The following is a 13,122-nucleotide window of genomic DNA, read 5'->3' on the forward strand; positions in this document are numbered from 1 at the left end:
GACAATGTTTTACCAAGCTGACCGTGGAGGTCTGTGATACACGCTGAGTAAGTTTCTGCTCCTTTATTTTTATTTTTAAAGTATAACTTATGTCTAATACCCCATGATTAAAAATCCCAACCTTTCCCACCCATTTTACCCAGCAAAATATTCGGGGAGTTTATGTGGGTTTCTTGAACATTCTTTCAGGTTTTTAAACATTCTTCCAGGTATGAGCAACTATAACACACCTTTTACTTCTCTCCTCAAAACTCGTTTTTCAGTACTTCTAAATAAAAGTAGAGGGTACACGGATGGCCAAGTACTTAAGAGTACCTGCTAGCACTTCCAGAGGACCCACATTCAACTACCTACCAGTACCCACATAGTAGTTCATAACCATCTGTAACTACAGTTCTAGGGAGTCTGATGCCCTGTGCTGGTCTCTGAGGGCACCAGGAACTTAAGTGGTGCACACACATACATGCAGCCAAAACATACATACACATAAAATTTAGAAAAGAAAATCCAGTGTCAAAGTACCTTCTAAACATCTATGTTTATGACATACACACATGATACTCATTGTAGGAACTTAAAACTAAAGGGTACACTTAAAATATAAAAACATATTAAAATGGACACAGCAAAAAATATCTATGATACTAAAGACCAGAGTTACAGGATGGCACTGATGTCTCCCATAATTCAAAAAAGGTGAAGAAGTAATGCCAGTTAAATATGGACCTTTATGCATCAATGGAGATTTCCCCAGTACAGATACTCTAAGACTTAGAGATGGGATAAAATACCAACCAACTCACAGGGATGCACAGAAGACATCACATCTAGAGACATCACAGACTAGTCTTGTCTCACATACATCGACAGCTGGACAAAATCTAACTCTCCAAGCTGCTTTTGTGATAAATCGTGGAACACATCCTGTAATTTGGTAAATTATGCCAAAGGCCCCTGCAACAGAGCACACTGCAGAACTCGGTATTCACCACGGCAGCTGGCAGTTATAGCTTACTGTACTGCGCAGCGTTCTTCAGAGCATTGGGGGGGGGGGTATTTATGGCACATGTATGTATCACTCATCTTGGAAGACCAAAATGCTCGTCTCAAAAGTGTAGCATCTGCCCCTGATTACCTGGTATAAAGCTGACATGGAAGGCAAAGCCAAATACAGTGTTTAGGGGTGGAGGCCAAAAAAAGAAAAAGGTGTTTGAAGTCAAGATCAGAAAACACAAAGTTCAAAAAAGGAAGCATAGTTCTCTTCACGCACTGCCTGCAGTGAGTAAGACCTGCTGCGATCACGGTAACATATCAGATAGGATTTAACTATGGAAATGCCAGTTTTTACCAACCTACCACCCATGGAGACAGCGCTAAAACAGCTCAAACTCATCCTGCGCCGCCATTCAGGCTTTAGCGGTAACCAGTCAGCAGTGCTTTGCGTAAGCACTGAAGCATACGTTCCCACATCTGACCCTACTACCTTTTACCAAAGATTCCATTTCTCCTTTAAAAAAGAAAAAGAAAAACAAACTTCAGTCTTTCATGTGTTTCACCAAACTGTAATATGTGGTTTTTCCACTTTTTAGAAGGACAGATATAAAAAGATTCTTTCCTTTCAAAACAGAGTATTTTCCTGAGGGAAGGCCTCACTATGTAGCCTTGGCTGGCCTGAAGTCTCTGTGCAGGCTGCGCTGCCCTTGAGTTTAGAGGATCTGCTTGGCTCTGCCTCCCAGGTGCAGATTACCTTTACTGCTTACCTATCAAACTGAACTGTGTGAACCCAAGTGAACCGTAATGCCACACCTAGGCCGAAGAGTTTTTAAACGTGATCAAAATTTCATGATTATGTACTTTTAGTATGTTCCAAATACAGTCTAAATTATCTTAGACTTTGGTTTCCTTAGTAACTGTAACCTTTGACCCCTGTACCTGAGCTAACGCCCCAATGACTATTGGGTTTGGGGTATATTAACTTAGCAGACCATGGTCTTCCAGCAACCCAAAAGCTAAGAATGTTAACCGGGAGCATCTGAACCTACAGCAAAGATTTCTCGACTTCAAGGTAACCTATTCATCACATATCCTCGTCAACAGATTTGCTTAAATACATCAGTTTTATAACTTCCGTTCACTCTGCAACTATCAAGAAGGAATTTAATGGTGACGTGTTATTCAGATAACCCGACTGTCTGTCCCTGACGTGCAGTCACTTTTATTTGTGTAGAGAAGACTGCCTTCCCAGTGGAGTCCAGGCTCGGTTTCGGTGTTTCTGCCATCCCACGTGACTCATAGGAGCATCTACTTCACACAGCTGCTCACCTGTCAGCACCTAGGACCATGCACCCCGCGATCTGTGCTGTCTTCCCAGGTACGTGAGAAGTTCCTCCTAAGGCCTGGATCTCCTCTTTGGTCAGCAGTCTGGTATGTTCTAAAACAGGTCGTTAGATGACCCTCATTGCAGAGTGGTAGGCACAGCCTTTGTCTTTTCGTCTTTTCTCCACCACTCTTCCGGCTTAGCATTTGCTTCTGTCTCTTCTGTTTCCTGTCACCTGGCTACTTTTAGTATAGAAATTCTCTGAGCAACTAATCCTAGAAACACTGAGGAGGTCTATGAACTTTCCAGTCCTATAGGGTGCAGGTGTTAAGGGGACCTTCCTAGGACCTTCAATGGCCTCAAAGGGAAGTGCTGAGGTGGCATACTTCTTGCCTAATTGGAAAAAAACTTCCATGTGTGCAAGAAGACATACTTAAGGGTAATCTTTTAAATATTGGGTTGCCTCATGATACCCCAAACTCCTGTGAGATAATATTCCTAGTTATTAGTTCCATGGGAGGAACTAAATACCTCAGGGTGAGAGCAAGGAAGCCACTCTTGTTAGCTGCACAGAAATATAATCCAAAAAAATCCCATCAGATCACATAAACAGTTTTAGGAAAGAAGGGGGAGAAAAGACTAAAATGGGAAATAAAACTTCAGGAAAGGAAGCATTTGCTGGGGAAGGGCTAATTAGTAGCTGACTTCACAGTTTACAGTTAGCATTCTACCTGGAGAGCTGCGAGTACTTGGGGAAATGGAGAATAGCTGATATTCCGGAACGGTCTACTCACTTATTTTTTACATACTACAAGTTCCAATTATAGGCAATCAAAAGATTAAAAATAGCCAGCCTAATAGGAATTTAAAAGCAACCCAAGAAATGAAGAAATTACTAGTTTAAGAGACATTCAAGTGTTTAGCCAACTACCAAACTTGAGGAGCAAAAGAACTATTAAGGCGCAGGAAGCCAATCTTAGAGACACCGTGGGAACTGAAGGCAAGTTCTGAGGGCCCCAGCTTGCTCAGCCTCTCTTCTCTGGCTTTGCCTCCTCATGCTCTCCTCCCCTCGTTAGGAATCCCCAAGGAAAGAAAGTTCTGCATCAAAGGAAGACACTGTTACATCCTCTACCCCGGAGCCTAAGGGGAGAGGAGAGTTGATACAATCTGTTCTCTGGACAAAAGCCCTGCTGCACATGTCCTCAATTAGAGCTGTACTCTGAGATCTGCTGTCCTGATACATCTTAAAGAAATTTCACGACGACAGGCACTTATTTTAAGTCTTCTAAATTCCATTTGGGGGAATGCCTCTACTTTAGATCCCAAACCACTATAGCGAAAACAACAAAACTCCTTCCTACATTTAGAGAAAGAAGGGGTGGGGAATTATTAATGGGATCCAACCTACTGAATACCTGTTGCTACTGATATTACCAATATTAAGATACAACAAATTCTTAGACGCGATGGTCAATCTGTTACAGCTGCAGCGTAACCTATCCTGATGGCCAATGGCCTGTCGTGGTACCCTGTGCCACGAGCCAGAAGCACTCTATTCCATACACTCTGATAGGAGCCAGCTGAGGGATGCCCTACAGAGGAGTGTGGAAGGCTCTGGGAAGTCATAGGTATGCTCAGACTTCTGCCTACACCAAGCAACTCTCACGCTATTATCTTGTTAGGAATATCTAAAGCTTTTGGGTTGGCTCTTTATCTCAAGTGTGCCAAAGGAATCGAGTCTCCAATGGCAACCAAAACTGTCCCAGTGCGACAATAAGAGATCGCTCTTTCTGGAGGCACTGGATACTGGAACTAGCTAAACACTTAACGACATACCCAAAAAAAGGATGCATGCTCAGAAGTAGGGCATATAAAAGATTATTACAAATAAGGAGGAATTCACAACCTAGGAAACTGTACGTTTTTCTTTTTTAAAGTATTAAGAAATCTTCATGGTATCCTACCGTAGTTGGTCAGAGCTATAAAAATACTAAATAACACATGTATTTTGCCAATAAAATATAAAGGACATTAAAAAATAACACCTATTGGAATTCCCTTTCTGACTGTGAAATAAAAATAAGATTTGGAGGCTAGCAAGATGGCTTGGCAGGTAAGGACGTGGACCAAAAACCTGAGTTCTGTCCCTGGAACACATATGGGAGGAGAGAAATGACTCCCAGCTATAGCATCCTTTCATAGGGACTCTAAGGAAAGAGTGGAACTGTCAACTCCAGGAAGATAGACTGGAGATTCCTAACTGAAACTCATAAAGAGAAACACCCCATGTTTCCTTAGTTTTGAATTCATAGAGATGACATGAAAGGAGAAGCAAGACTGTCTGAGGGAAAGGGGAAAAACAGGGGGATGAGATTACAGCACATTACACACTGGAACAAAAATAGGGGATATGATTACAGCTCATTACACACTGGAATACATGGCTTTGTGCAACCGCCACTATGTACTCGCAGTGAGTATAACGTCAATAAAAAGAAGCTTTTTTACAGACCAGCAGTATAATATTTACAGTCTGAACAAAATAGATCAACTACCAAATGAACAAAGCAAAGAAAGTTATTACCAATATATGAAAGACTAACGCAGCATATTAAAACATGGATAGTTCACACACATTTCAGCTGTCTTATTTTCTTGAGCATGAAACCTCAGTGGTTTAAGAGCCTAGACTACAGACTGGGAGATGGTTCAGAGCACTCTCTGCTCTTGCAGAGAACCTGACTTCAGATTCCAGTACCCTCATCCAGGGACCTAACAACTGCTTCTAACTCCAGATTCGGGGAATCCTCCTCTGACCTCCCCAAACATACGAACACAGAGACCTAGGCATAAACATAATTAAAAATAAAATGGCTAGATTTTAGATATGTACCATAAATTTAGAAGGCAAAACTAACTCATTTGGGCTTTCAAAGCTTCTAGATTAAAATTCTTTAGATACTTAAAAATTATCAGGTAAATTCAAAGGGACAAAGTTAGACATCACCAACAAACACCTAATCAACTGGGCGTACTGGCAGATGCTCATAATTCCAATATCCAGAAGGTCAAGGCAGGAGGACCAGAAGCTGAAGGTCAACTTTAGTTTCAGAGAAAGTTCAAGGCCAGCCTTATATACACATGAAAACCTGTCACAAAAAAGTAAACCAGCAATTTCTAAGGTAGATGTGGAACATGTCTATGAGGCAAAGGCTGAAGCAAAGGAACTTAAATTCAAGTACAATCTCACAGCTGCAGGCTAGGCTGGGCTAAACAGCAAAACTACAGTACAGACTGGCTCCACAAGTCTGCAAAAAAACCGAAACAAACAAAACAACAACACATGGGTTCAAATGAATTCAAACCAAGAAGAGTGATTTTAACAGCACAAAACCCAAGAAACAACTCACTGGAAGGCAAGAGGATAAAAGAAAGGCAGAACTAGACCCAGCAAAAGGGCTAGCAGAACTCTTCTGCTGAGGTCAGCAGAATGATCCACACTCTGGAGGCTTCAAGCTATCATAACCTACCAACAGTCTCCAATCCAATTCGAAAGACCCCACCCTTCCCTGAGAAAGGCCCTTTCATGGGATACCTGGTCACCACTAGTCAGTCAACACGAATGACTAAGGTCATTACATCAAGTCCTCAGCCATCCACATCCCTACTGTTCACTCCGGACACCCGCGTTTCTGGAACTACTATCTGGTGTTACTAAGGTTTTCTCCTAGGCAGCACTTTATCTGCGGGCCAAGGGAAGCACACCGCACACACCGTTTCTTTTCTGTGGTGGGGCTTCCTTACTCCTCACCTCCCCAGGTCAGTCACTGCTCCATTCCCGAGAGTGCACAACCTGCAAACATCTTCCCTCAAACTACTGTGCTACCCAGTCAGAGTTCTACTACAGACAACTCAGATGAGCCAGCGGACAGACCACAGGCCTCTGTTGTTTCTTGAGAGTTTCATGACATACTCTAGGCTGGCTTCCAACGCATGGTGACCCTCCATCCTCAGCTTCCAAATGCTGTAGTTACCTAGGTTTAGGCACTGATTTTTAGCAATAGAAGACAAGAAGGAAGGAGAGGCAGAGAGGGTGGGGGAGAAAGAGGGAAGAACTGCATCAACCTTTAAAACATTCCCAAGTTGCACTATGGAACTGCATATCAAATCAAGTGTTGCCTACCTACCCTAAAAATCAGGAAGCTACAAACTTAATGTCAAGCTTCCGGCTCCAGAATGGTGCAAAGCCACAACAGTACAAACCACACCAGAATCCTACTGGAAAAAAAACAAGTCCTGGGCCATTTTACTTTACAAACTTCACACAACTGTATCTGTGGCAGAAACAAAGCGACACAGAACTGCGGCTGTCAAGGGATCGGATAGGTACTTGCTAGCTTTACAGTTTCTAAATACCAGAGCATGGTCAGAGCCAAGCTAACCAATGCTGATAACTTAAAGCGAAATTCTTCTTTTCCACACTGACAGACCCTACTAGAACTGGAAAATACTGTGACAAGTACGGTGCTTACAAAGGGGGATTGCTAACAATATAAAAAACATGAAAATAGACAAACGAATGAGTGAAACCGCCAATGCCAAGAGAAACTGAGGGAATGAAGTTGTTCAGACACAATAGAAATTACAATCTGAAGATTAAGGGGAGCAGGTGCATCAACAGTATAGAAACAGTATGACCGGGCTGGAAAGACAGCTCAGAGGTTGAGAGCACTGACTGTCCAGAGGTTCTCAGTTCAATTCCCAGCAACAACATGGTGGCTCACAACCATCTATAATGAGATCTGGCGCCCTCTTAGGAGGGTGGGAAAACAGGCAGACAGAACATTGTGTACATAATAAATCTTAAAAATTTTAAAAAAATGGTATTGTAAAAAAAAAGGAGAAAACGACAGTGTGACCAAGCCCATAAGCCATGTGCTTTTTGTTTCTAAATATTACATCAGCAATGAAATAAGATGGTAAGGTGTTATTCTACACACCTGCCCCGAGGATTAACGGGAATCACAACTGGGACAAGTGTGGAGGTAAACTGTCAAGGATCCCAAAGGCCATTCATCCACCTGAGTGGAGCCTCCACAGAGCAGCCCGTCCTTCAGTCGCCAACAGCATGGGGCCACACAAAAGTGATCTCAGTGTCCTCAAAACTTTTACAACATACTATTCAAGTACACCATTTACAGTCTAAATTAACACCCAGTCCTTCAAATAGTAAGGTTCCATCTAACATGTATATAATATTAAGACCTGGGTTGGCAAAATGGCTCAGAGGGTAAAGGGCCTTTGAGCTCAACCCCTGGAACTAACTTCCTCCAGAGTTGTCTTCTAGCTTACACACACACACACACACACACACACACACACACACACACACCATGCACTCATATGCACAACAGTAAGACTAAATAGTCAGGCATGACATGGCGGTTTGACTAGGAATGGCCATAGGCTTACAGCTTTGGATGCCCAGGCACAGGAGTTGACACAATTTAAAAGGATCAGGAGGTATGTTGGTCGAGAAAGGGTATTGCTCTCACAGGCCTGACCATGCTGCTTGTTGGCAGAATGTGGACTTTGGGATTCTGGATTAGGAAAGCAGGTTGAACGTGTCAAGCTGGTCTAAACGGGCCATCCTAGGAGAAGCACAGAAGACAGTGGCAAGGGTGATTTGAACTGAGGTTCAGCCACAGAAGTTTCAGAGGGGAAGAATATTAGTAGACTAGAGACCATTCTTGTGGTATTTTGGCCAAGAATGTGGCCGCTTTCTGCACTTGTCCAAAAAATTCTACCTGAAGAGTTTGGATTAATGGCATTAGTGGAGATTTCAAGACAATCTAATACTGAATATACCATGTGGTTATTAGTGGTCACTCTTAAGCAGATCTATAATCAAGAGTGAGCTGCGCATGGAAAAATACAACATGTCGAGCCTGAGAGGAAAAGGAGCACCAGGAAGGGTAAGGAAGCTAAGTACACATCTCGAGGAGATAAAAACTTTAAAGAATTAAAGCCTGACACTAACCGGAATAAAGGGAGCCTGAGCTCAGCATAAGACCCCTCCCAACCAAGCTTCCTATTTGTGAGAAGTAACTAAAGAAAAGCTAAAGCATTGAAGGAAACCACTTAAAACAGAAAGTTGGTGAAAATGTATCTGAACAAGGTGCCCAAGTTCTTGCCCCATTAAGCAGAAGAACTCGGCAGCCATGTGGTTCTGTGGAATCTCCCTCCGCTGAAGAAAACTGCTAAGTCCAGGGGTGTGTTAGGGTGCCCCCGCACAGAAAACCGGAGAGGTCAACATAAAGGCATGAAGGTGAAGCCTGGATTGTGTTGGAGACCCCAAAGTCATGAACTACCCGCCAAAGAAAGCCACTAGCAAGGAGTTGAACCAGCCCAGTGGAGATAAGAGTGTTGCAGATCTGAGGAGCTTTTTGACATCAGACATGGATATGCGAGTCTAGAGTTTGTCCTGCTGGTTTTCAGTCTTGCTTTGGTCCAGTATTTCCTCACTATGTGCCCTTTCCTCCCCTTTGAAATAATAATGTACATTCTATGCCACTTTATGTTAGAAGTACGTGGTTTGCTTTTCATTTTTATTTCATAGAGGTGAGTTAATAGATTACTTTGAGTTTCAGAAGACTTGAACTATGAATTTTTAAATAATGTTGAGACTTACATAAACTATGGGGATTTTTGAAGAAGTTAAGCTGAACATATTTTTAAATTATGATATGGGTACAAGCCTATGGGGGGAGAAATTTGGTTTGAATAAAAATGGTCCCATAGGCTCATATACTTGAATGCATGGCCACCAGGGAGTGCCCCTATTCCTTGCTGGGAGATTGGTTTTGAGATTTTTTTTTTCCAAGACAGGGATTGTCTGTAGCTTTGGAGCCTGCCATGGAACTAGCTTTTGTAGACCAGGTTGGCCTCGAACTCACAGAGATCCGCCTGCCTCTGCCTCCTGAGTGCTGGGATTATTTTGAGATTTGAGAAGTCGGGCCCAGAGGCTGGCTCTCTCTTTCTCTCTCTCCCTCCTGCCCCTGTGGATTCAAATGTAGGACTCTCAACTACTTCTCCAGCACCGTTCCTGCGTGCACGCTACCACGCTCCCTCCAAAGCTCCCCTCCATAATAGTCTAAACCTCTGAACTTGTTTAAAAAAAAAAAAAGCCCCCAATTAAATGCTTTCTTTTTTAAGAACTGTCATGGTCATGGTGTCTCTTCACAATGGTAGAACACTGACTGGTGGATGCTTTTAGTCCCAGCACCCCAGGAGCAGAAGGAAACAGATCTCTCTGAGTCAAGTCCAGTGTGATCTACATTTAAAAATTCCAGGCTAGCCAGGACTACACAGCGAGAATCTTTTCAACAAACAAGCAAGCAGGCAAGCAAGACTACACAGTGAAAACCTGTCCCACAAATAAATAAGCAAATAAACACAACTATATGGCGAGAACTTATCTCATAAAGAAACAAATAATTAATCAAGCAGGGCTACATTGTGAGAACCTTTATCATTCATTCATAAATAAATAGGGACCCATGGTGAGCCTGGTAAGCAAACAAATAAATGCGTGGGTGAGTAGGGCTGCACAGTAAGAACCTACCCCATAGTTCAGACAGAGAGACAGACAGACAGACAGACAGACAGACAGAGATAGGTAGGTAGGTAAGTAGGTAGGGATGGGTAGGTGGAGAGATGGACAGACAGATGGACAGACAGATAAGACAGGGCTGCACAGTGAGAACCTGTTTTATAAATAAGTAAGAAATAAGGGACTGGTAAAAACTGCTCAGCAGTAAAGGTACTTGCTTGTAGTAAGGAGTGGCGGGCTGCGGTCCCGCCTGGATCCCGGCCGCCTGGCTAGCTTATGCCCCGAAATAAAAACACACAAATTGTATTCTTTTAAACACTGCCTGGCCCATTATCTCTACCCTTTTACTGGCTAACTCTCATATCTTGATTAACCCATTCCTAATAATCTGTGTAGCACCACAAGGTGGTGGCTTACCGGGAAAGATTCAGCATGTCTGACCTGGCAGCTGGCTCCACGGCGGTCTGACCCCATGGCGGCTGCCTCACTGCCTTCTACCCAGCAGCCTGTTCTGTTTACTCCACCTACCTAATTTTCTGTCCTATCAAAGGGCCAAGGCAGTTTCTTTATTAACCAATGAAAGTAACACATAGACGGATGATCCTCCTCCATCATTTCCCCTTATTCTGTTTAAACGAAAAAGGCTTTAATTTTAACATAGTAAAATTACATATAACAAACGTTATCAAGCAAGAATTATAGTTACAATATTTATATCTACTTTATCTTTTATCATAACTAAGGAAAACTATAACTATCACTTTATTCTTCAACTCCATCAAAGACTCCAGAAGGATATAATATTACCTAAGCAAACAAGAAATAAGCAACTTCCAAAACTCTGGAATTGACAGAGACATCTTGCTGCCTGGACAGTCGCCCATAGTTCCTCTGTACCATCGGGGCATCCATCTTCAGCCTTCAGGCCCATAGTATCCAGCAGACTCTTCCACGAAGCAGGAAATTTCAAAGGCAGTTCAGTCACTATCTGCTATCTCCTGCAGAATGTCTCGCAGACTCTTTCATGAGTCAGGAACCCCAAAGAATCATCTCACCTTTAGGCAAGTTCAGCAGTCCTCTCTCTGTGGGTTGTGTCCAGTTTATGCAACAGTCCAGGCAAGAGCAGTTTCTTGCCCAAATGGCTATCAGACTCCATAAGGAGCCTCTTCGATGCCCATCTTCCCCTTGAAGTAGATTGGTGCTGCCAGGAGCAGACGTGTCTCATTGTCATGAAAAGCCCTAAGTTATTAAAACATTAAATGCCATATTCTGTAGTCTTTGAAAAATATGAAGAATGTCTATTTAACTGAAATATACCTCTATATATCTAGAAAATCTAACTAACATGACTACAAGCTTTACTATTATCGATGATTATCCATTAGCAACCTATATTTCCTAATTATACATTACATTTTTAAATGAACTACACAATCACAATACCTTAATCAAGATCAGAAATATACATATAACAAGATTGACCTTAAATTAGTATCAATAAACCAAGATTCACATCAATCCAAATTATTTATATCTATATCACTTGCTGCCACACTTAATAACATATATTCAGTTGGATCCTCTGACCACTATGATACGAAGAAAAACCAACTCCCACAAGCTGCCCTCTGATCTCCACACGACACCATGTCACACATATAATTCCAACCCCACCCACACATATGTAGAAATAGTCAAATGCAAATTTAATACATTTGTTTCTCCTTCCTGAACGTACAGAAGGATCTACTCTCCGGTCTATGTGATAACTGACTGGGCTATGTGATAAGTACCAGCCCACGAAAGACCAGTTTTCATACTCTCGCAATTCCATCTTCCAAATGATTTGGGGAATGCTGGGTACAGCTATTAACATCACAAGGCAAAGGAGTCCAGATCCTTCGACCAACAAACAGTAAAAGCAAAACAGAAGACAACATGATTACAAATTCACTTGGAAACTGCAAAGAACCCTCTGTGAACTTAGGACAAAGGGATTTGGGAGTATAAATCTAATAATTACAATATGGTGTACATACTAATCGTAAGGTTTTTTCTTTTAAATTCTCTACTCTGTTAATAAAATGAACATCTGATCCATGTGTTCTCCATTTTAAATGTGAGCACATTTGACACAAAATCAACAAGTATGTATCATAGAGACGTAACACACATGTAGATTTATAAGCAAAACAAATGGCTGTTGCACGCATTATATTCAACTTACAGTGTGAGCACATTTCCAAAGGGTAACTCGCCTCATTTCCCTGGGGGAAAGAAAGAATCAATTAGTTATGAGATACACCCAAACGTCTTTGGAAAATTAAACAACTTTTTTTATGTGACAAGACAGGTAAATGAGCCCCAAATTTATTATTTAGAATTATAAACTATACTTAACTGGTAAGAAAACATATTAAGCGCCGGGCGGTGGTGGCGCACGCCTTTAATCCCAGCACTCAGGAGGCAGAGGCAGGCGGATCTCTGTGAGTTCGAGACCAGCCTAGTCTACAAGAGCTAGTTCCAGGACAGGCTCCAAAAACCACAGAGAAACCCTGTCTCGAAAAACCAAAAAAAAAAAATAAAAAAATAAAAAAATTAAGCAATATTGTACATAAAAGAAACGGGTAAGTTCTCATTAAGATTTATGCAAGCATTTGATAAAATATAGTTCAAGTTTTTTTTAATACCATAAACACACTACACACAAAATTCCACATGTTAGAGACTGTCAATGCAGTCACTTGTTTTGCTGGATGAACTAAGTTTGCTTTGTTTCTTTTCTGAAACACTGTTCCAAGGCCCGGCCTTGAGGTAAGGGTGACATAGAGCTCCTGAAGCTCCTGCCTCAACCCCCAAGTACTGAGGTTACAGGCCTCTGCCAACGTATCAGGCTAATGAGCTCATTTTGATGAAAAGTTCAGAGTGAGAACATTCCTGTCTTTTCTGCTTAGTTAAAATTTAATTAGACCACAAAACAAACTGCTAAGAAGAAAAGCCTTGGCCTGGAGAGATGGCTCAGCCGTTACAGGCTAGGCTCACAAGCAAACATATGAGAGTTCGGTTCTCAGCACCAGGTACAAAAAAAAAGGGGGGGAGGGAGGAGGGGAAGAAGGAGGAGAGGAAAGGAAGAGGAAAAACCTTGTTATCAATTATATACATTCAGTAAAAGAATTTCCCAAATACTGTAGAA

The 13,122-nt window shown here is 42.0% G+C and overlaps 1 protein-coding gene across 1 annotated transcript in view; it reads right to left on the minus strand.

The window, feature by feature from the left end:
- Ppp3r1 (protein phosphatase 3 regulatory subunit B, alpha) overlaps window positions 1-13,122 on the minus strand; it is a 43,989-nt gene that overhangs the window by 8,749 nt on the left and 22,118 nt on the right. The window contains exon 2 of the mRNA XM_057772227.1: window positions 12,157-12,196. Within this exon, the coding sequence (XP_057628210.1) occupies window positions 12,157-12,196 (40 nt within the window). The remainder of the gene's footprint in view (window positions 1-12,156; window positions 12,197-13,122) is intronic.

The sequence above is a fragment of the Chionomys nivalis genome, chromosome 6 (assembly GCF_950005125.1).
Source record: "Chionomys nivalis chromosome 6, mChiNiv1.1, whole genome shotgun sequence".
NCBI lineage: Eukaryota > Metazoa > Chordata > Mammalia > Rodentia > Cricetidae > Chionomys > Chionomys nivalis.